The sequence below is a fragment of the Sorex araneus genome, chromosome 5, assembly GCF_027595985.1.
Source record: "Sorex araneus isolate mSorAra2 chromosome 5, mSorAra2.pri, whole genome shotgun sequence".
Classification (NCBI taxonomy): Eukaryota; Metazoa; Chordata; class Mammalia; order Eulipotyphla; family Soricidae; genus Sorex; species Sorex araneus.
This window is the reverse complement of record NC_073306.1, coordinates 214,446,679-214,469,394: the sequence shown is the minus strand read 5'-3', so window position 1 is coordinate 214,469,394 and position 22,716 is coordinate 214,446,679. Positions and strand designations below refer to the sequence as shown.

Genomic DNA, 22,716 nt, shown 5'->3' with positions numbered 1-22,716 from the left:
GAGAGGGGCCCGGGGAGTACAGGGGCCGCAGACAGTGCAGGCAGGAAGCAGCACCAGCTGTGGGGGAGGCGGGGAAACCCACCCACACGGCTCTCGCCCGGGAAGGGGATTCTCAGGTGACGGCCGTGTCAGTACTGTTCCGTTCACAAACAATGAAACGGTATCTTCCACCAAGGATGCACTGCTCCGCCCTCAGTAACAGTTCCATCATTAATGTAAAAGCATTTTATCTTACACTGTTACGGACAACTTTAGTACCATGAAAACAAGTAATCTTGGACCAAAATGGTCCTTGACCGACAATAACTTTAAAGGAGGAAGACTAACAGTTAAAGTATTTTTCTTTTAAAGAACTGACAATAAAATCAAACACAGAGAGACAAGGAGGGAGAAAGCAGGAAGACCACAGAAATGAATATTCACCTCTACAAAATAAGAAATCTCTCTCTCTCACACACACAGGCACACAGACACAGATAGACACACACACACACACACACACACACACACACACACACACACACAGAGCTTTCCTTCTTCCATAAACAGTCAGGCCCAATAGAGCTATGTGAACATTTACACACCTATAGTTGAGGCCGGCACTACGATCAAATGAGGCCCTTTATTACCCTCTTGGTATAGGTATGCCAGGAATGCAATGGCTTGAATAGTTTTTCCTAGGCCCTAGAATCAAACATTTAAAATAAATTATATGAAATCATAAAATCAGAAATTAGAAATAAAGAAAACAAAAAGGATTGTTTTATTCCGAAGTCTCCACAATGCAGGTTATGTGAGTTTTTACTATAGAACCGTAACGTCTGCACAGGCAGGTTAAAATTTACCACAATCGCCAAAGGACTCGACTTCACTGACGGTGGTGGGGGATCTTTCTACTGACTTGGACACACGTGAACATGGAAGGGCTCTCTAGGCGAAGTGGGTTTCCTGTTGTTTTGTTTTTTTTTTTTTCCTTTTTGGATCACACCCGGCAATGCACAGGGGTTACTCCTGGCTCTGCACTCAGGAATTACTCCTGGTGGTGCTCAGGGGACCATATGGGATGCTGGGATTTGAACCCGGGTCGGCCGTGTGCAAGGCAGATGCCCTACCCGCTGTGCTATCGCTCCAGCCCCGGTTTCCTGTGAACTTGACACCAATTTTCACGAGGTGCTGAGTGGGCTGAGCGGCCGGCCCCTCCCCACCTCTACTCCTAGGAACGCCCCGACGGCCCTGTGCATCCGGGCCCACACACGCGGGGAACAGCGGGAACGCCGCAGCTGGGGTGTTCCCCGACAGCCAGAGGCCTCTGTGGGCCAAGGGAATCCCACCAGCAGGAGGCTGGAGAGGAGCGGTCACCGGCACACCTGAAGCCCCCGGACTCCCTACTTCACGCTGAAGGAAGGCCTGGAGGGGGCCGGGCTGGGGGCCGAGGAAGGGGTGAGGACGCAGAAGTCCGCGCCTGGCGCTGCTGGTGGAAGGCCCTCACCTGGGGTCACTTCTGCGAGGAAACGTCACGCCGATGGGGCGTGTCTCAGGACTGGACTGGCCTCGGCGCCCGTTCCCTGCCCTGAGGCTGACTGGCCCTCAGTGTGCCCATCCCCTGCCCTGAGGCTGAACTGGACTTAGCGCCCGTCCCCTGCCCTGAGGCTGAACTGGACTCAGCACCCGTCCCCTGCCCTGAGAGGCTGAACTGGACTCAGCGCGGCCGTCCACTGCCCTGAGAGGCTGAACTGGCCTCAGCGCCCGTCCCCTGCCCAGAGGCTGAACTGGACTCAGCGCCCGTTCCCTGCCCTGAGGCTGACTGGCCCTCAGTGTGCCCGTCTCCTGCCCTGAGGCTGAACTGGACTCAGCGTGCCCGTCCCCTGCCCTGAGGCTGAACTGGCCTCAGCGCGGCCGTCCCCTGCCCTGAGGCTGAACTGGCCTCAGCGCGGCCGTCCCCTGCCCTGAGGCTGAACTGGCCTCAGCGTGCCCCTCCCCTGCCCTGAGGCTGAACTGGCCTCAGCGTGCCCCTCCCCTGCCCTGAGGCTGAACTGGACTCAGTGCCCGTCCCCTGCCCTGAGAGGCTGAACTGGACTCAGTGCCCGTCCCCTGCCCTGAGAGGCTGAACTGGCCTCAGCGCCCGTCCCCTGCCCTGAGGCTGACCGGCAGGCGGGCCAGGCCACGCCCACGGAAGCCAGCGGCACGGGGGTGAGGCCAGCACAGGGGAAGGGGTTGCTCTGGTGTGGCTCAGTCGGGCGTCTGCCAAGCGCGTGGCCGACCCGGGTTCAATCCCCAGCACCCCAGATGTCTCCTGGACTGCAGCACCTGGGCGTGACCAGGCACGGGCCCCTGCAGGAAGAAACAAACAAGGCAACTGGCTACACCTGGTTCTGCCGGGCAAGCTCAGGCCAGGCCAGCCGGGAAAGCGCGACGTCCCCAGCTCAGCTCACGATGGTGGTCTGGATTCTGGGTCTGATTTCAAGTACTGTGAAATCCTGCATTTATTATTCACCTTTTATCAAATAAATATCTTTAACGTAAATAATTACAGGGAAAACCATAAAACAATAAAGCCCATGCGGAGTCCATTATAAAATTAGGGCCCCTATTTTTCCAAGTTCTACTCTGGAACTCTGAAATACAACATAAAACATCCATATTCAGTAACTGTCAACTGAAAATGAAACATTTTAATACGACTTCAAAAGGAATATATCGTGAGAGGAGGGAAGGGAAGGTTAAGATCAAGTTTTTCTGTGACTATACCTGGAGTATTAGGTGATGAATTGCCTACATTTAGCATCAAACAAATGTGCTTTGGGAACAAATATTCAGAGACATTTCATGGAAGTTAAATGATGACGGATGCTGTGATAAATGTGTAAATTTACTAAAATGCTGCTTATCTGCAACGAATGTTAAGGAGTGTTACAGGAAAGGGCTGTTATGAAAAATGTCACTCAGTATTCATAAATATTAAATGTATATCTGTACATATCTTCTATAAAAAATGTGCCAAAACAACAACAAAAAAGATATACCTAAAGCCTAAAAAGATATACACCAAAATAGTAGCTGTTTTAAAATGGTAGCATTTTGGTGATTTTTAAAACTTACTTTAAAATAGATTGTAATGTCTAATTTTTAAAAAACACTGATTTGATAAACACAATGAGAAAGAGTTTAAGAAAAGCAAGAGTAAAATACTAGGAATGAGGAAAACTACGGTACTGAACTGGACACGGTGAACTAGAGGTCTGTGGGAAATCCAGTGTATTTTCACTGTGCTTCTGACTACGAGGGCCAGGCTGCCCTCTCACGGTCCACTCGGCAGCTGTCTTGCCGCCCGACTACTCACCATCTCGTCTGCCAAGATGCCGTTCAGCCCGTGCTTGTGCACCAGGGCCAACCAGTTCAGCCCGACCTTCTGGTAGGGCTTGAGCGACAGGCTGGGGGGAGAGGGAAAGAGCATTAGTCACGCCTCAGTGAGCTGCGCTGGGTGCAGGCTCGCGGCTCCCGACGGCCAGCGGGCCTGCGTCCTCGTGTCCTCCCTTCGAGTGACTACACGTGAGGAGAGCGAGCCCAGAGCAGGTCACTGTTTCCGACCTTCACGTCTGCTTCTGAGGATTCCCCTGGGCAGTAAGACCTAAGGTGAGACGACACGTTTCCGGGTCAACTGCGCTGTGGTACCACCAGCCCTTCTGCTCCTTGGTCACACCTGAGGGCGCCTCTGCGGGCACCGCTGGGGGCCGGGCGGTTTCTCTCGCTGCTGGCGGCCTCCCAACTGACGTTTTTCCTCCCGGCACGCAGGGGCAGGGTCGTCTCCCCCCACCCCCCCCCCCTCCAGTCCCCGAATCTCACCATGGCCACAGGCAAGGCCCCAGGGGCTCTCAACCAACCTCCGGTCCCGAAGGAACCGTGAAAGATCACAGTACGAGCACTACTGAGCTAGAATTTATTCCAGCCAACGACACTATACGCATCGGGTGTTTGCGACCTCGGGACCAAACACAGGCAGGGTCTGTCGCTTTGGCCAGGCTGATTTAGTAAGCACACTCTCAGTAAATGCCCGTCACCGCCAATGGAAGCGGTGCACATGTATGTATTTGTATGTCAGCTAATTAAAAGTGGAAATGTGCCAGACACGAATGACTGGAAGTAGCAGCGAGTGTCAAAGCAATGTCTGATTTGGAAACATTCAAAGAGCACAATGACATCTCACGCAGGTGGGTTATATGAAAGACAATAGTTTCTTCTCTCAGTTCACGTAATGAAAAACTCATTGCAGTCATCATTTACTCAAAACCTGTCACTGTCACTGTCATCCCGTTGCTCATCGATTTGTTCGAGCGGGCACCAGTAACGTCTCTCATTAAGAGACTTATTGTTACTGTTTTTGGCATATCCAATATGCACGGGTAGCTTGCCAGGCTCTGCCGTGCAGGCTCAATATTCTCGGTAGCTTGCCGGGCTCTCCGAGAGGGGCGGAGGAATCGAACTCGGGTCGGCCTCGTGAAAGGCGAAAGCCCAACCGCTGTGCTATCGCTCCAGCCCTGATTTACATAAATGCATGAAGATATGATTTTTGATTGTCACCTCATTTAACACTTTAACATCCTGGAAAGGGACACTATAGCCTGTATAATCTGCCTGCGGTTGTGTGGCCACAAAACACGCAGCTAAGTTTCTCACAGAGACCGTCCGGCTCAATGCTTCCTCTCGTACTCACCCTCGGAGACACCCGCAGTGACACGAAAGCCCGAGCCAGGCCGTTCCCGCCAGCGTCTCTGTGCTCCCTTTCCTATCAGACACATTCTTTCCCTTCCGGCTTTTTGGGTCACACCCGGCGATGCCCAGGGGTCACTCCTGGCTCTGCACTCAGGAATTACTCCTGGTGGTGATCAGGGGACCATATGGGATGCCGGGAATCGAACCCGGGTCAGTGCGTGGAAGGCACCCTCCCCGCTGTGCTATTACTCTGGCCCCGTCCTTTCTCGAGCATTTTGTCTTCAGAGACAGGGAGTTTGGACATAAAGTAGGTACAATAAATGACTCAAGGGCCAAATTTTCACTCAAGATTTGTAGTGAGGGGCTGGAGCGATAGCACAGCGGGGAGGGCGTTTGCCTTGCACATGGCTGACCCGGGTTCGATTCCCAGCATCCCATATGGTTCCCTGAGCACCACCAGGGTTAATTCCTGAGTGCAGAGCCAGGAGTAACACTTGTGCATCGCCAGGTGTGACCCAAAAAGAAAAAAAAAAAAAGATCTGTAGTGAGCAGAGGGGGGAGGCAGAGCAGAAAACAGCTGTTTTGTTGTTGTTTCCTGTGTGGGCACTGGTGTTGGCTGGCTTCAGGTCGCACACCTGGTGTGCTGGGGGCTGCTCCCCGCATGCTCGGGACAAACCAGGCGTCCCGCACGAAGACTGTTCCCAACAGTCTTCCCTGCTGAGTCCAGAGAAGCCTCAGGACAAGGCTCTCTGTGGGCTGTGCGATCCAGAGACTCGGCCACCAAACACTACGTGTACCCCAGAGTCCCCTGGATTCCTTCCGGCTCACGCTCACACAGCGCAGTCCTCGGGGCAACCCAGGGCACTGCCCCACACACCTGGTTCCCGGACCTGCATCAAGTCTTCCCGGTACAGTAGTGGAGCGTCTACCGCACAGACACGAAGCTCCCCGGCCCTCGAGGGAGACTACAGCTACGCGTGCCCCAGCCCGTGTCTGCGGAGGGAAAACCAGCGTCCAGGGCGACTCTGAGCCCGAGAGATGCTCCTAACTGCCCAGCCAAGGGCGGCTACGCGGATTCTACTGGGTTCTGTCTGTTCACTCGTGTGCTTTGGGTCACACCCAGCGTGCTCAGGGTCACTCCTGGCAGTGCTCGGGAGACCCACGGGGACACCGGGGGGTAACCCGGGTTGTCCGTGTGCAAAGCAAACGCCCTCCATAGAGTGTTTGAAGGGGTTCTCAGCCTTGAGTTCTCAACCCACTTAAAACAAATGTATAAAGTGAAAAGTAACTCCCTGCTGCCAAGCTCAAGTCACAATTATAACAGTTATAAAATGTCACAATTATAAAATGCTACTTTGATACAGACTGGCTACTAGATACATTTTAAGTTACAATCTTGCCGTCTGGGGCCAGAGCAGTGGCAGAGCAGGGAGGGCACTTGCCTTGCACGCGGCCAGCATGAGTCTGGGACAGGCCCTGTCCTGGTTCCCCATGTCCTGCCGGCAGGAAGCCCTGAGCACCCTGCATGTGGCTCTAAAATATGCCTCCCACACACAAAAATTATTGTCCACTGTTTTCAATAATTGAGCATTTACTAAAGCTGCAATTTGGGGGAACACACTTCACACAAACATGCTTTTAATGGTCTTTCTTTCTATGTGGATTTTCTTAGGCCTTCATCTTTTGTGCTTTGGGCCACACACATCGGCACACGGGGCCTCTCCTGAGAGCCCCGGGACTGAGTGAGGCCCGGGGGTCAAACCTGGCTCTGCCACAGGGGCCGGCCCCCACGCCTGCCTCTCTCTGCCCCTCCCGCCAGATTCCTCTGTCTCTACCCAGACAATCTTGACGCCGAATCTCTCCCGGCAGAGCCAGCGAGCTACCCGTGGTGTACTGGGTATGCCCAGAACAGTAACAGTAACGGGCCTCGTTCCCCACCCTGACGCGACAGGGACAAACGGAGACGTTCCTGGCGTCCCTCGAGCAAATCGATGAGCAACGGGACGACAGTGATACAGTGATACTGAGACAAACTGTCTGGCTTCTGAAAGCACGTGAGACATTTAACCCCAGACACGGGTATTTTCATTCACTTCATTCTATTTTTTTTTTTTCTTTTTGGGTCACACTCAGTGATGCACAGGGGTTACTCCTGGCTCTGCACTCAGGAATTACTCCTGGCGGTGCTCAGGGGACCATATGGGATGCTGGGATTCGAACCCGGGTTGGCCGCGTGCAAGGCAAATGCCCTCCCCGCTGTGCTATCACTCCAGCCCCCACTTCATTCATTTCTGATTCCAAAGAAATCGGGCTGAGGCAGAGTTTTGGCTCTGAGGCAGTGAAGCAGCCAAATATCTGCAGGGGAAGCGGGGACGCCTCCAGTCAACTTCTCTGGGCCACACCAACGCCCCCGAGCCCGGCGCCGGGCGGCTGAGCACCCCGCGCACGCCGGAGGTGCAGTACCTCTGGTTGAGGATGGACGGCTGCTCGGTGTTCCAGCCGCCCCCGCTCCCGGTCAGCATGGTGACCTGCTTGGTCAGCCGGTTGGAGATGTCCTCGCACTTGTTCATGAGCCGGATGACCACGTCCCGCTCCTGGATCAGCGTCTTGCAGTGCCAGATCAGGTCCTCCGACAGCCCGTTGGTCTTGGACATCTTCGTGAGCTGCGGGGGGAGAGAACCGGGACAGAGGCGACTCAGCAGGCCGGGCCCGGAGAACGGAGGACAGTCCCGCTGAGTGTGACGGGGTGAGGGACCCTCGGACGGCTGGGAGAGCCTGACTCGGACCCGCGCGGGCACCCTCAGGGCCTGCAGACAGCCTGACCCCGGCCGTGCCAACAGCTGGAGGTCACGGCTGCCAGTGTCACCCCCAGCCTGGCCCGAGGGGTCCCGGACCGAGCTTCCAGGAAACGGCAGGTGTGGGGCACCACGCCCGCACGCCAGCCTCTGCCCTTCTGTCACCCCGTGAGCTCCGCTAACGTTCCGGAAGGACCTCTACTCCATCGAAGGACGAGCCCTTGACTTTCTCAAGACTTCAATAAATGTCGTTTGACAGTTACTGAGGCCGTTAGCTGGAAAAGCCGCACACGGGCCGAGCAAGAGCACGGCAGGGAGGGCCTTACTCAACCCAGCACAGACGCCCAGTGCCCACCAGGAGGGACGCCTGTGTGCAGAGCCAGGCCGAGAGGGGGGATAGGGAGGGAGGGAGGGAGGAAGGGAAGGAGAGAGGGAGGGAGGGAGGAGGGAGGGAGGGAAGAAGGAAGGAAGGAAGGAAGGAAGGAAGGAAGGAAGGAAGGAAGGAGGGAAGGAAGGAAGGAAGGAAGGAGGGAAGGAAGGAAGGAAGGAAGGAAGGAAGGAAGGAGGGAAGGAAGGAGGGAGGGAGGGAGGAGGGGGTGCACGCATCTAGCTCCCGGGAGCGCGTGTCCCGGCCTGAGGCCCTGCGAGCACTCAGGGGAGCCGCCCCGTGTGCGGAAGGCCTGGGCCCAACACTCAGGCCGGGAGCAGCACCAGGTGGCCCCAAAACCAAACAGAGGAGGGTCCGTACGGAAACCCAAGGCCTTGGGAAACAGGCTCTAACGCGGGGCGCGTGCACTCGGGCTCCAGGCAGCGAGCACAACTCCCCGAGCAGCGGGTGCCGCCTGGGCGAGAGCAGGTGGCCCAGAGAGGGGCGTGAGACCAGAGGAAGGAAAACAGGCTTTTGTCTGTCTCTAGGGGATGGAGACTGGGGGACTCGGACGTGGTGACGGGGTCAGAGTCTGAGAAGACTCCAGAAGCACGTTCAGTGCCAAGGGCCCGAGGGCCCGAGACGGCCTGCACTGGGCAGCCGCCGGGCTTCCAGACGGGCACAGCTGCGGGCGGAGGGGAGGGCCAGGACGCCCTCGGCCTGAGGCCGCTCACGTTGCTCCTGCCCGGCATGACGAGTCAGCGAGCAGCTGGAGCGGCTGGAGTGGCTGGACCAGTGTCCCCGGCGGGACTGAGCTGGACACAGGACGCCGACTGAGGCGACACGTCTGCAGACACACCCCGCCCTCCCGCTGTCCCGGGAGTCACGGCCCACGGGGCCGAGGGCACGCACCGCACTCCCGGGGCCTTCCCTGCGTGGGCCCTTCCGTCCTGAGCCGCCGGGAGACACGCAGGGCCGGCCCCGGGGACGTGGTGAGGGACGCTGTGACGGCCTTTAGCGCCTGCGGGGTCCCGCTGCTTTAAGGTGGGGGAGCCTCCAGCTGCAGGGGGCGAGGCCCAGCTCAGGCCCCTGGCGGGGGGGCGGGGAGGGGCCGTGCGCCCTCGTGCCGGGGCAGGCTCAGCGCCCAGCACTGCAGGTCCCGTCCCCCGGAGCCACGGAACAACCCCCTAGCCCCGCACGAGCCGCCCACTACGCCGGGCAGTGGCCCCGGGCACTCCCCCCGCCCGCGCCCAGGAGGCCCCAGGACACGGCAGGCCCCGCGCCAGGGCACCTGGGCCACTCCCAGCGGCGAGAGCATCGCGCTACCCTGGCGCCAAGAGCTCAGGCGAGACCCCGTCAGGGCCGCCGAGGGGCCCCAGCCCAGGCCCTCTGCTGTGCCGTGCCCGGACGACCAACCCCCCGCGGGGGGTGACAGAGACCCCCAGTAGGCGGCCTCCACCCTGCCTCTGCCTCCCCAGACTCAGCCGCGGCTCGGGGAAGACACAGCTGCCCGGCGGACGCAGTTCCGCGGTCTCAGCACCCCAGGGGGAAAAACGCGGTGTCCGGGGCCGGCCAGGCGGACCGCCCGGAGCCGGGCTGGGCAGGCGGAGGCGACGTCCCGGGGAGGCGCATCTGGGCCCAGGACTCACGGGGAAGCACAGGCCAGGCCACGAGGGAGGCTCTCCTGGGGAGCCCCGCCGGGGACCTGCTGTCACGGGGCCCGACTCTGCCAGACCCAGGGCGTCACTGCAGGCGTCAGCGTGGGACTCCAGGGGCTCCGGACCCAAACGGGGCCTCGGGCTGCTTGGGACAGGCAGCTCCGGGCAGTCTCGGCTTCCCTGCCCTGAGGGCCGCCCGGGACGGGCAGGGTCCCCGTGAAAGACCCCGGCCCGGCCCTGCCTGGTCCCTGTGGTGTCAGCCCCGTAACGAGATGAAATGTTCGTATTTATTTTTTTCAAACGTTTAGAATTCAGAATTATAATCCTGGGCAATATTACAATCCTGGAGCGATAGCACAGCGGGTAGGGCGTTTGCCTTGCACGCAGCTGACACGGGTTCAATTCCTCCATCCCGCCCGCACGGCAGAGCCTGGCAAGCTACCTGTGGCATATTCGGTATGCCAAAAACAGTAACAATAAGTCTCACAATGGAGACGTCACTGGTGCCCGCTCCAGCAAATCAATAAGCAACAGGATGACAGTGACAGTGATACAATCCTGATTTTTATGCTTAACAGTCTTTGGTAGAATTTTGGAATCACTTTCTGCGTGTTCTTGCATGAATCGTTTGAATTTTAGAGAATTATTTTTCAGAGATGTGATAACAGTTCTTCCCCCAGGGAGAACAGGAGGAAAGAAGCTCGTGGATTCTGGGGGGAGGGGGGAGGGCGCCCGGGGGATCCCAGCTGCAGCACACCGCTCTCTTTTTTCCAAAAAGTCCCAAACTGAAGTACCATTTCCTTGCCACAGTGTGTCACTCTTAGAGCACAAATATCTTCTACCAGGAGGAACTACCCAAGCCTGAATTCCCCTCTAAAGACTGATCTTCTTCACTCTCCATCTCATCTCACCACCAAAACCAGAAAACCCGAGAGCAGGAACAGCCTAGACATGATGCTTCTATGTGCTTCTGGAGCTTCAAAGGTCACCACGACTTTATAAGCAGATCCAGACCTGGAGGTCACCCGAGGGCTCTGAAGCAACACATTCCGACAGACGCTCTGTAATAACCCCCGAGAAAATCAGGCAGAGAGGGACCGTCGCCCTCCGCCCCACTGCCCCCGACCCACCCGCGTCCGGGAGCTGCACCTGGGCCCTCCCCCACCGCCCGCAGCGGGCCACAGGGGTGTGGAGGCGGCAGAGCCTGCCTGACCTGACGCCTGCCAGGGTCTGAGGGAAGGACGGGCAGGGACGAGCCTACCCACAGCCGCCCGGCCAGCTGGGGTCCTGTGCCGTGAGCGTGCTCGGCCGAGTGTCCGTGTACAAGCACTCTCAGCGTGGGCTGGGAACGTCCCTAACCCCAGACGCCATCAAGGCCTCTGCCTCGGCGCCCGTGGGGAGGACGTTCTGCGGCATTTCAGCGTCCGCGTCTCCCCGGGAGGACCCTGACACAATGGTGCATCACTTATGAGGCGTCCGTGCCTGCAGCTCTGACCGCGGGGTCCTGCGGTTTCATAACCCGGCCCGTCTCTGCACAGTGGGGCCCAGAACTCAGCATACGGCTCATAAGCCAACACCCACCATTCAGTGTGATGTCTGGCAGCAGAATTCCAAACTTTTATATAGTCTAATAGCAGCATGTTTTAAAACAACACTTTTACACTTTTGGTTCATTATATTTATTTCCCGAGCCTGCATGATTTAACGTAAGGTGGCTTCTTACAACAAATACCGACTCACTGGTATTAAGCAGAAAAACAAAGTGAAAAAATCATGAAGAAAATGTAACAAACACTTTAAGTTTTGATTCAGAGGAATCAAAGCATATAAAACAACAAGTGGAACCCCCTATCAGATAATGCGTCAATTTTGTTAAATAACCAAAGGTTTTTTTCAGGTAAAACATGGACAGCTAAAATATTGCAGAACATTCTAAAAAAGAGTGTCTGACAAGGAAGTCGTGAGACAGAACTTTCTGAACTCTCAATGTAAAGATGTTACTAACTCACTCTGAGACTGTATTATACGTGGACAAAACCAGTGATGTACAATGTTTCAGAATGTTTTAAAAACACAATACTGTTTTCAAACCCTAATTACCTCTATACAAAACGAGACTTTGAAATACTAGTAATTACGTTTAAGCTACCCAAGTTTTAGAGATACAAGTTTTAACAAAACTCCTATTTAAATATTCAAGTATATTTGATTCATTAACTAGAATATCTTTTAAAATGAAGTGCTAAGGAAATTTTAAAGATGTGATCATCCACAGTGCCTAATGCTAAATAAGCTTCAAAATAGTTTTTAAACGCTTGCCAGACATTTTCATGCGACTGACTCGATGCCTTGCAACTTGCTCAAGTGTGACTGAGGGACAATGAACACGGCACCGGTACTCGAGACTGTCTAAGCAGCTGCTATGAAAACAACGTGCAACAACAGTGTTAGGAAAACAATGAATTTGAACAACAAGACGACAGTGTGACGGTGCTAATGTACTAAGTAATAGTAAATTTTCCTCTGATAACCTTAGCACAGCAAGTTGTTCTAGAGTCGCTCCTAGGGTCTGTGGGGCCGAGAAGGAGGGTGGGTCGGGCCTTGCGTGCGGCTGTACCGGGGTTCAGTCCCCAGAACCGCCAGAGTGATCCCCGAGTGCAGAGCCAGGCAAGAGACCTGAGCACGGCAGGGGCTACTCGCCCCCCTCTGCACCCCCCCAAAAAGAAACCAGAAAGAAGTAAAAGAAGAAACAAAAGTACTTCCAGACTACCCGAAAGTAACTCTGAGCACGGGGGCTGTCGTCTTCTGCGTCAGGGCTAAGTGCAGCCCACAAGTCTGTCCCCGGCCGGCTGCGCCCCGCTCCAGCGCCAAGGCCCCTGCTCCAGGGTAGTGTCTAGCGAAAGATTAAGTCTTTTTTTCAATGCTTGGTTTCGAAAGGGGGCAAAATGCTAGAGGAGATTCAAGTACGGAATGCAAAATTTACAAATTCATGTCAAGACTAATTTAGACTCTGCCAATTAATTAGCAGGGGAAATATGCTTTCTCCTTGTTAAGTTGCTGATATTTGAAGAAAAAAAACAACATCTGGCACATAGAACTCTGGTCTAATTTACTTTTACTAGAATTTATCTGGGCAAGTAGTTACAGTAACTAAACACAGCGGGGAAGATAATTGCATTCTTTATTAAAGAAATTAAAATTCCAACGTGCCTGAGCAGCCGACTCCCCAACAACAGAGCAGACCATTAAAGATCAGAAGAAAGGCGGAAAGGAAGAAACAGGGCCGAGAAAGCCCTTCAGCAAATACCTGGGCAGACCCATCACGCGGGCAAGGCCCGACAGGCTCCGGCGCCTGCCCTGACAGATGCTGCGGGGAGGCTGCGGGCGAGCAGAGCGCGACTCCGACAGCAGCGGGGCCCCAGCGGCCTCACGACCCCCGAACAGTCCTACCCTGTGCAAACGCTTCCCCACACCCCAGCCGGGGCTCTGCCTGCCACCCCCGGCCCCTCACCCGGGAGCCACGCAGTCGGGTCCCGGCACAGAGCTGCCCCCAGCCGGGCACAGGACCCGAGACCCGCACGCCACCGCGAGCCACCGCCTCCGAGGGCTGTAAAACCCTCCGCCCGCCTCAGACGGGGGCCCACGTCCAGCCCCCGCCCTCACCCGGGTCCCCTCGCACAGGCAGGCCTGCTGCCGCGGACACGCACGGGGCTCAGCACACGCGTGCAGCACAGCCACAGCCACTTACCGTCCCCCGACCGCGGCCTCCCGGCTCCCGGCTCCCAGGACAAAGGCCCCAGGGCTCACCCCCAGGAAAACACCCCAGACAAGCTGCCGCCCCGAGGGGAGAGCAGTGGGCTCCTCCCGGGGCAGCCGGACCCAGGCCCCCGCGCGGCCGCTCCCGGTCCGAGCCACATTCCTGCTCCCCGGGGCAGCGCGGACGAGGCGGCAGCTCCTTCCCCAGCCGAGCCCAGTCCTCCTCCTGCGGAGAACTGAACCACTTTCTGGGCGAGAGGGTGACTGACAGGATGCCCAGCCAATCAGCTTGGGGTTTTTCAGGAAAATCACCCCTTAATTCATTCAAAATTAGGTCATATGACACTATTTGAAATACTATTGGCTTATGAGGCAGGTGATGTTGCCTCCACAAGGGGTAAGGCCAGCCGTGTGTGCGTCCCCGGGCTGAGGACACCTTGAGCATAAGAGGCACCGTGAGTGACACAGCCACACAGGACACAGGCAAACACACACACACACGCGCGCACACACACACGCACACGCATGCACACACACACATGCACACATACACATGCACATGCACACATGTGCACCCACACACGTGCACGCACACACACATGCACACGCACGCACGCGCGCACACACGCGCACACACACATATATAAGCACACACGTGCACACATGTGCGCACACACATGTGCACCCACACACGCACATACACACACATGCACACGCACACACACAGATGCACGCACACACTGGAGAAAGCATGCAGCCTTACCAGAGCTTCCCAGCTGTTAAAGGGCCGGAGTTCCGTGATCTTCTGGGCCTTCTTCTGCGAGCACTGGGGGATGAGGGTGAGCTCGCCGACTGAGGCGTCCTGGAGGAAGTGCAGGATCTTGCCCTGGTAGCCGTCGCCCACCACCTCCTCCCCGCTGCTGTAGTCCTGGTCCAGCGAGCTGCCCGCGTCCGAGCCCGAGTCGTACTCGGAGTCCTCCAGGGCCCGCTTCGGGTTGCACACGTGTTTTTTACGTTTCTTGCTGAAGCCGTTCTGGGGCTTCAGGGCACATTTCTGCTTCAGTTTCTTAGTCGCAGTCTTGGGGAAACTCTGACTCCTCGAGGAAACTTCCTTCCCGTTGGGAAAGTCGCCCCGCGAGGAATACTGCGTGTCTGTAGCAAAGGGCAAAGCGACAGGTCAGGGGGGCCGCGGAGAGCGGCAGACACGCGCGTTCCCTCGGCACGGAACCTAGTAAACACTTATTAAAATCCCGGTTCCTTTTACAGAGAATATTGCAGTAGAAGGAGAAGTCGCACAGTAAGATGAGATAATGTGTTTGCCAGAATTCTCCTCCTCGCAAAGGCCCGAGCCACGCGGGAAAGGTGCCCACACGCCCAGAGCAACCACCTCCCCAGCATCAGGTCCAACCCTCACCCCGAACTGACCCCCGGTGTTGCGTTTTACATGCACACCCGCTGCGTGTCTGCACCTCCCTCCATGGCCTTCTGAGCTGGCGGTCAGTGACCGCTGCTGACCAGACTCCCCCACGCCGGCCACCCTGCCCCAGACCGCTCCCGGCACCACGGGAAGCCCACGCCCACGTCCCCACGGTAGGCCTCAGGCACTCCTGCCTGTGCTGGGCGTGCAGACAAAAATACAAGCAGACGAGAACGAGAAACAAAGAGAAAACACACAAGCAAAGTCTGTAAGGCTGTTTCCAAAAGCCTTCACCTCGGCCCCGCCCATCCTGAACCACATCAGCCAGCGCCGCGACACCAGCGGTTTCGTTCCCCAGCAGAGCTGTGGCGGCCGCTCGCAGGGGGCGTCTCTCCGAAGCATCCTCCAAAGTCAAAACAAAGCCCCTCGTCACAGTGCGGTGCTTGGGTCTGGCACAGTGTCGCGGAGGCTGGGCCGGCCCTGCGCTCGCCGGCAGATGCTCCCGACCCGCGAGGCTGCTGCCCACAGCCCCTGCCAGGCCCCGACCTGAACGGAGCCTCCTGCCCCCGCCCAGACCCCGGGTCTCTCAGCGCGTCAGGACCCCGGCCGGGGGGAGAAGGCGTCGCGCCACAGCCATTCCGAGGCCGACGGCCCAGAGCCTCCCTGAGACTCTGGCAAAAACACTTCTTTCACGGGCAGGAAACTCGACTCCCAAGAATAATCTGGACCATCAAACCCTTGGGCGAGCAAACCCAGTGCTCATCTCCTCACTGAACACTGCCGGGAGCAGGCAGAGCGTCAGGGACGGTCCCTTAGGAACGGTTCTGTCACTGTTCCGGCCACCCTGACCGCCAGTGCTGGCTCCCACTGCCCCGCAAGGGGCCGCCCGGCACCCTCCGGTCACCCACGCGGGGCGTTACCTTGGTCTTCTGCGAACACTTTCAGGGACTCCAAGGCTTCGGTGTACATCCACTCATGCTCCCTGAGCACGTCCCTCAGCTCCTAGGAGGAAGGCGTGCGCCTGTTAGAGTCTGGGGCAGCCACGGAAGGAAACTGGCGCATTCTTTTCAGAAGCGAGCGTGTGAACGACAGGATTCGTGTTTCGGGATTTCAGTCTCTGGTCTTGTCTCAGGACATCAGTGTGGGAGGCTCGTGCTGGACCCCCGGGCTCCCCCCGGCCCCGACAGCTCCCGAAGCGTCTGCGCCCACCAAGAGACCCGGGGATGGCGGAGACTGAGGCGGGGGCTGCTCTGGGCTGCCGCACACGCCCCTGGTGAAGGGTCACACCCAGGGGAGCAGGGGGAGGGGCAGCAGCAACCACAGCGCGAGCAGCCCTCCGGAGTCTCAGCCCTCCCAGAGTCTCCCACGTGCTTTCGCCACTGTCGCTCTACGTGTGTTTTCAAAAGTGAAGGGCCCGGCTTCTTGTGTCTACTCTCCCGGTGGAGAATTCTGGGTATGAGAGGATCAAAGACATACCCACTAGATTCAAACAAAATTTCAAGATGCGAGCTGGAGCGATAGCACAGCGGGGAGGGCGTCTGCCTTGCACGCGGCCAACCAGGGTTCGATCCCCACCATTCCATATGGTCCCCTGAGCACCGCCAGGAGTAGTTCCTGAGTGCAGAGCCAGGAGTAACCCCTGTGCATCGCCGGGTGTGACCCCAAAAGAAAAAAGATTTCAAGATGCATCAGGACACAACCAAATGGCCCTTTGAAAGCATGTGCCTTCGATCTGTGTGAAAACAGCTGTGAGAGCAGGAGTCTGCGCGTCAGAGCTGGAAAGGCGTGCCACCTCTGAACGCACATTCCCGACTGTGCTCAGCCAAGTGCACGCGGGTTGGATAAGCAGCTTCTTGTGTGCTCAGCCAAGGGCATGCGGGTTGGATGAGCAGCTGCTTCTGTGTGCAGCTGCGTGATGGAACAGCTCTCGGGGCTTGGGCGCCCGCGCCCCCTCTAAGCCCCCTTAACTCCGGCGAGCAGAGGGAAATCACGACACTGAAATGCAATATGACACTTGAAAATTCTTGCGAGATGTAGAGGCTGAGAATATGGAAAAAGGCCTTCGTAGTCGAGCTGCGGTGCAAGCGCTTTCTAGGTGATTCCCCTTTCTGAGCGCTTTCCACAGGAATGATTGCTCCTATTTGCTCCAACTAGGCTGCAGAGCTGTGAGCGGCGCAAAGTTAAACACGGTGAACCATGCTGTCAACTAACGATGCAGAAACAAGCAGCACGGAACACGGTGGACACTGACCAAGAGGAGTGTTTATCTGCAGGAGCCTGACTCACGCCCGTCTGTATGCGGTAAGCACGGCTGTCACCGGTCACCCCTGCGTGCCCGACCACTCACCTGCTTGTCGAAATTGGGAAATTCCTTCTGCAGTTTCAGTACGATACTTTCCTGCTCCTCCCAGCTGCCGCTCGGCTCCGCAGCCCCGCTGGACTCCTCCTCCTGGCAAGAGGGGACGCGTCACCGACAGAGGCGGTTTGGGAGAAACGGTACTTCAATTCTTACTCGACGGGAACGTTATAGTACTCCACCAAAAGAATCCTAACCACTTTCGGGGGCTGGGGCAATAGCACAGTGGGGAGGGCGTCTGCCTTGCACTCGGCCAACCTGGGTTCGATTCCCAGCATCCCATATGGTCCCCTGAGCACCGTCAGGGGTAATTCCTGAGTGCAGAGCCAGGAGTAACCCCTGTGCATCGCTGGGTGTGACCCAAAAAAAAAAAAAAAAAGAATCCTAACCACTTTCATGGATAAACCTACCTTTAAGAAAACATTTTTTTCTCAAACAAAAAGCTCTGATTTAAGATTAATGAAAGATTTTGATGGATATTAGCAACTCACTTGTTCTCACACAGTGCTCACAACAAAGGAGCCTCCTAAAGTGCTAGAATGTTCCTCAAATGACTTCAATAGAATCTGAGGTGTACTGAAGTCCTTCCAAGCCAGTGACAATCTGTATATATATCTGTATATAAATTTATACGTATGTACATGTACACCCCCCCAATTTGTCATCCATGCTCAGAATTTAAAATACTGTGGATTTCAAGTACTGAGACAGGAGTTCCCTCGTGTCAATTCTGACCAGGAGGATGGCCTGGATATTAACTGGCTTAGCAGGACATAAAGGTGACAGGATGGTAAAGGAAACTATGTAACAGAAACAAAGTAGAAACAAATCTGCGAATAACAACGGCTGCTGGTGTAATCTTCGCTGCCACTTCTGCCACCTGGAAAATTCCACATTTAAGCAAATAATTCTCTGGATGCACAGAGAGGAAAGACCTTGCACTCCAATCCATCAAGAAGCATCTAATTGCTCAAAACTGTGACGTGGGCTGGAGAGTGCTGGAGGGACTCGGGTTTGACCCCAGCACCCACGGGCCCGGGAGCCCGGTGATGGCTGAGCCCAGAGCCGCCCAGAAGCAAAGCCCAAACCCAAACAAAACCGAAACCACTACTAAGCGTTGAACAAACGAGATTTCCTTCTGTTCTACTTCCGTTATCTTACAGCGGCCACACGCTGTTTCACTCTTTCACTCTCCCGCACAGAAAGGACTAGACCGGAGTGGACACCTCTCACGCAGGGGTGGGAGTGCTTGGGACACGGGTAGACACACGGGCGACTGAGTCTGAACTAAGTCGTGCATCACTTTGTAACAGTGAGCACCTCAAGAACTGGAGCGGAGACCACGAACAACTGAAAGACTGAATTAAACCAGGACCAGAGCAATGCACAGCGGGGAGGGCGTCTGCCTTGCACGCGGCCCACCTGGGCTCGATTCCCAGCATCCCACAGGGCCCCCCGAGCACCGCCAGGAGTGATTCCTGAGTGCAGAGCCAGGAGGGACCCCTGAGCATGGTCGGGTGGGACCCAAAAAGCAAAACAACAAGAACAAAACCAAAAGCTCTTCCTGCCGGTCAGGCCTCACACCTGAGGGGACGGTGCTGCCTTTCTCCCGCCCGGGCCAATTCCGGACACTGGACACTCTCCCTGCCCTGAGTGTCCGGCTGTCTGTGCTGGCCCCCAGCGGCGGGGACGGCCCGTCCCATGTCCAGCACTGCCCAGCAGGCTCTCGGTCAGCTCCTTCCAGCCCACACTCAGCCCCTCCCCCTGCTGTGCCGCTCGGTCTCTGGCACTCGGCAGAAAGCGCCAAACAGGCCTAGAGACAGGCCTGCCCGACGACGGCGGAGGGGCCGGATGTCTGGGGGTGGGGCGCAGAGACAGACCGTGGAGGGGGGCGCAGGGACAGACCGTGGGTCCCGGCTCTGGCCCTCAGCTTCCTGGCCCGTCAGGCAGCCCTCACCGGCCCCGCGGGGCAGGGCAGCGACGGCCTGGCTCCCCCCAGACCTAAGAAGGGGCCGGGCTCGGGCGGGGTGGGGCTAGGGCAGGGGGCGCCCAAGGGGGCCCGAGGGGCTACCTGGCGGGCGACACCAGGGCCCGACCCCTGAGCACGGAGCTCGGGTGTGGCCCCCAACAGAGATACACAAAGGCCTGGCCTGGTGCTCGTGACGGGGAGCCCCCAGGCGCCCTGGGCCGGCCCACGGGAGCCACAGACGCTGTTCCTCGCTTTGCTGCCCCCTACCCCCGCCGCCGCGATCACGGCGCAGGAGATGTTTCATCGTCAGGAGAAACGGGCCAATAAGAACCCCCACACTCGGCCTGTCAGAACCAGTCCCGGGCGAGCTCTGGGCGCGCGTCCCCCTGTGGGCAGAGAGCGGCCGAGGGCAGGCCAGGCTGCGGCCAGCGGCCCAGAGGGGAGCAGGACACAGGGGCAGCACGTCACGGGACCTCTCAGGTCTCCTGGGAACGAAACTCGGGGCTCCAGGTCCCTGTGGGTGTGAGGACGCGGGGGGTGGGGGGTGCGGTGACGTCTGCCTGGGGCCACGCTCGGGTGCGGGGCCGAGGGCTGCGGCTGTGCCCCGGGCAGGCCCAGCAGCGGGTCCCGTGGAGCCGACTGGCCCGAGGTGTCCGGGGCCCTGTTCCTCCCGGCCTGTGCGGGCCCCGCGGTCCGGCCCCGGACACGCCTCCTCCACCGGGGGCCAGGAGAGGAGCTCTCGGAGCACCCGAGTCGGAGCAGAGACCGACCTTTCCGCCCACAGGGTCCTGGGCGTCCGGCGTCCACGGCTGGGGGTCCACGTGGTTCTGCTGCGGGTGCCACTCGGCGTGTGGCCCCGGGGAGTCGCCGCCCTAGGAGACAAACACGTCACAGAGACTGGGGGCAGGCGGGCGGCCGGGCGAGCGCCCAGTGCTCCCGGGCACCCTCGGGGCTGCGGCTCTGCCCTTCTCGGTGCGTGTCGTGTCCTGTCAGCCCGTCCAGCCCGTGCCGTGGAGCCGGGGGCGTGCCTGCTCTTATTGGGCCCGTGTGCTCCTTCCCAGGGCACGTGACGGGCGTGTGCCGGGGTGGGGTGGGCGTGAGCCGTGCCCGTGTGCGGGAGTCGGGGCCCGGGGCTGCTGTGCCCTGGGGCGGTGTCGTCTCACGCACACACGGACACACATGCACACCCACACGTGCACACACACGGACACACACCCGCACGTGCACACACACATCCACATGGATGCACAGGCACACCTGCACACACACACACTCGCATACACATGCGCACGCACACACACACACCTGGATGCACACGCGCACACATGCACTCACACATTCACGCAGACACACGCACACACGCACACACCTGCACACACATACACACACACACTCGCATACACATGCGCGCGCACACACATACACACCTGGATGCACACGCACACACATGCACTCACACATTCACGCAGACACACGCACACACGCACACACCTGCACACACGCACGCACACACACAGCGAGGGAGACACAGCCACGGGCAGCACGTCTGCCCAGAGCTTCCCTTCTCGACCCACAGAGCATCGTGGGTAAGTTCAGGGAAGAGACAGTCGGGGCTGGTCTCACGCCAGTGGCCGGGGTGTGACCTGGAACCACACACGGTCCCGAGGACGGCAGGAGTGACCCGAGCACAGAGCCAGGGGCGCCCCCCGCCCCCCTCAGCCCCGGGTAAATACAAAACAGCTGATCTATGGCACAGACGTGATCCCAAGGAAGAACAAACATGGGCTGCAGACGGGCCGGGGCGTGAAGCACCCTCCTGGCACACGGCCGGGCCGAGCTGACCGGCCACCGCATGGCCCTGAGCCCTGAGCCAGGGCCCGGCAGTGCTGGACGAGGCGCCTCGTCCTCCCCACCTCACAGAAAGCCGGGACTGAAACACAAGCAGACGTCTGACCGGGTGTGGCTGGACACACAGACACTCACTCAGGCACTCTCACGTCAGAGACCCTGACTCAGTCTCCCTGGGCCTCAGCAGCCAGTTCTGGTTCTGCCACGAGAGTAACTCACATGGTCCAGCTTCTTCTTCTTCAGGGACTGCTCGTCGCTGAAGTCGTCTTCCACATACCGCTCGGGAGAGGAAGATAACTTCCGCTTCCTGGGCCCGCCGCCCTCTGGAGCAGGAAGGAGGGCAAACGTCAAGGCAAAGGCCGTTCCCCGTCAGGACGTGCTAACTACGTGGTGGTCTGACTCCGCAGAGTGCCCCTGACATCACCCCGCCCACACATCACGCAGGCTCGGTGACCATCCACCCAAGCAAAGGCGAAGACTCTTCTCAGCTCTTCAATCACTACAGTGCTCTGATAAATCGTATCGCTGCTCAGTGCTGCAAGCACACGCCACCAAGCCGGCGGTGGCCCGAAGGGCAGGACCAGGGGAGGCTTCCCGAGACACGACCAGTGCTCTGCGGACTTGCGCCCAGCAGGGTCACCCACGCCCGCGGCGTGTCTACAGGGCACGGACGGGCAGAAGGCTTTGTAAGTCGTTCTTATCTGAACAAGGAATCCCTTTCACTTCACTAACGAGAAACCCCAAAGTAAACACATTCGGGCGAGGAAAGCTCTTAGCCGACAAGCAGAAAAGCAGGAAATCAGAACTTCGCGTCACCAGGCTGAAGAAAAATGCTACAGAAGCTTAAGGAGCGATGCTATCGGGGGCGCCCGCATACAGAGGGTAGGTGCTGGGCGGGCACGCGGCTGCCCCAAGGAGACTCCTCGGCCCCCTCGTGGTCCCCCACACAGGAGTCAGCCCTAAGCATCTCGGGTGGAGGAGGAGGAGGAGGAGGGGGAGGTGGTGGCACGCCAGATTTATTCCCTAAGTGCTTTCACTGTCAAAGAGCAAACTCCTGAGACACTGCTGGGCTAACGCAAAAACACAGAGATCTGGAATTCACACCTCAGTTCTATCAGTGCCCTGACCAGACGCCACCAGAAATAAAACTGTACAAGAGACTCCCCGATGCAACACAGCCCGGGGAGGGAGGGAGCCGGGAGCCTCGTGCGTGTGGCCGCTCCCAGCCAGGGTGTGGCCCCGCTGCAGCCAGGGAGTCAGGAGCCTGGAACCCGGACAAGCCCAGCCCATGACGCTCAGACTCTCAGCACACAGCAGCCATGGGGCCGGCTCTTCCTATGTGCTCCGTGCGCGTGCGCTCCCCACCATGGCCACAGTCAGCCAGGTCAGGCCCCCCGGCCCCGGGCAGAGCCCCCAAAGCACCCTGGGGACCCTCTCTCTGCAGTCTGACGCTGGGCCGGGCGTGCGGAGGGACCCTCTCACACCTCATCACCCCAAATCCGTCCTGCCCGGGCAGACACTGTCAGTCGACTCTGAAAAAAGCTCGGACCCAGGGACTGACGCCAGCCACGTCATCTGGCCATCGAGACTGTTTAAGAACCTTGTTTTGTCAATAAGGGGGAACTTAATCTCACATATCTGCTTCGGCATCTACTTCACTAATATCATTGCACCACCTCCTTACGCGTAAACGGCCACGAGGCAGAACTATGCAAATGGGGAGAAAATGCAAAACTACACCAAAGAGCACATAAAAGCATGCTCGACTGCCTGCAGCCAATCGTTAGTAGTTGTTAGTTAAAAACTTTGGGGATCTGTAAGAAACAAGTTAGCAGGCGGG

The 22,716-nt window shown here is 57.9% G+C and overlaps 1 protein-coding gene across 2 annotated transcripts in view; it reads right to left on the bottom strand.

Moving 5' to 3' along the window:
- SMARCAD1 (SWI/SNF-related, matrix-associated actin-dependent regulator of chromatin, subfamily a, containing DEAD/H box 1) overlaps positions 1-22,716 on the bottom strand; it is a 51,949-nt gene that overhangs the window by 10,758 nt on the left and 18,475 nt on the right. For both annotated transcript variants that reach the window (XM_055139595.1, XM_055139596.1), the window contains exons 6-13: positions 21,096-21,199; positions 19,799-19,900; positions 17,051-17,152; positions 15,624-15,705; positions 14,050-14,438; positions 7,174-7,373; positions 3,341-3,431; positions 585-684 (exon numbers count right to left, since the gene is read on the bottom strand). In XM_055139595.1, the coding sequence (XP_054995570.1) occupies positions 585-684; positions 3,341-3,431; positions 7,174-7,373; positions 14,050-14,438; positions 15,624-15,705; positions 17,051-17,152; positions 19,799-19,900; positions 21,096-21,199 (1,170 nt within the window). The remainder of the gene's footprint in view (positions 1-584; positions 685-3,340; positions 3,432-7,173; positions 7,374-14,049; positions 14,439-15,623; positions 15,706-17,050; positions 17,153-19,798; positions 19,901-21,095; positions 21,200-22,716) is intronic.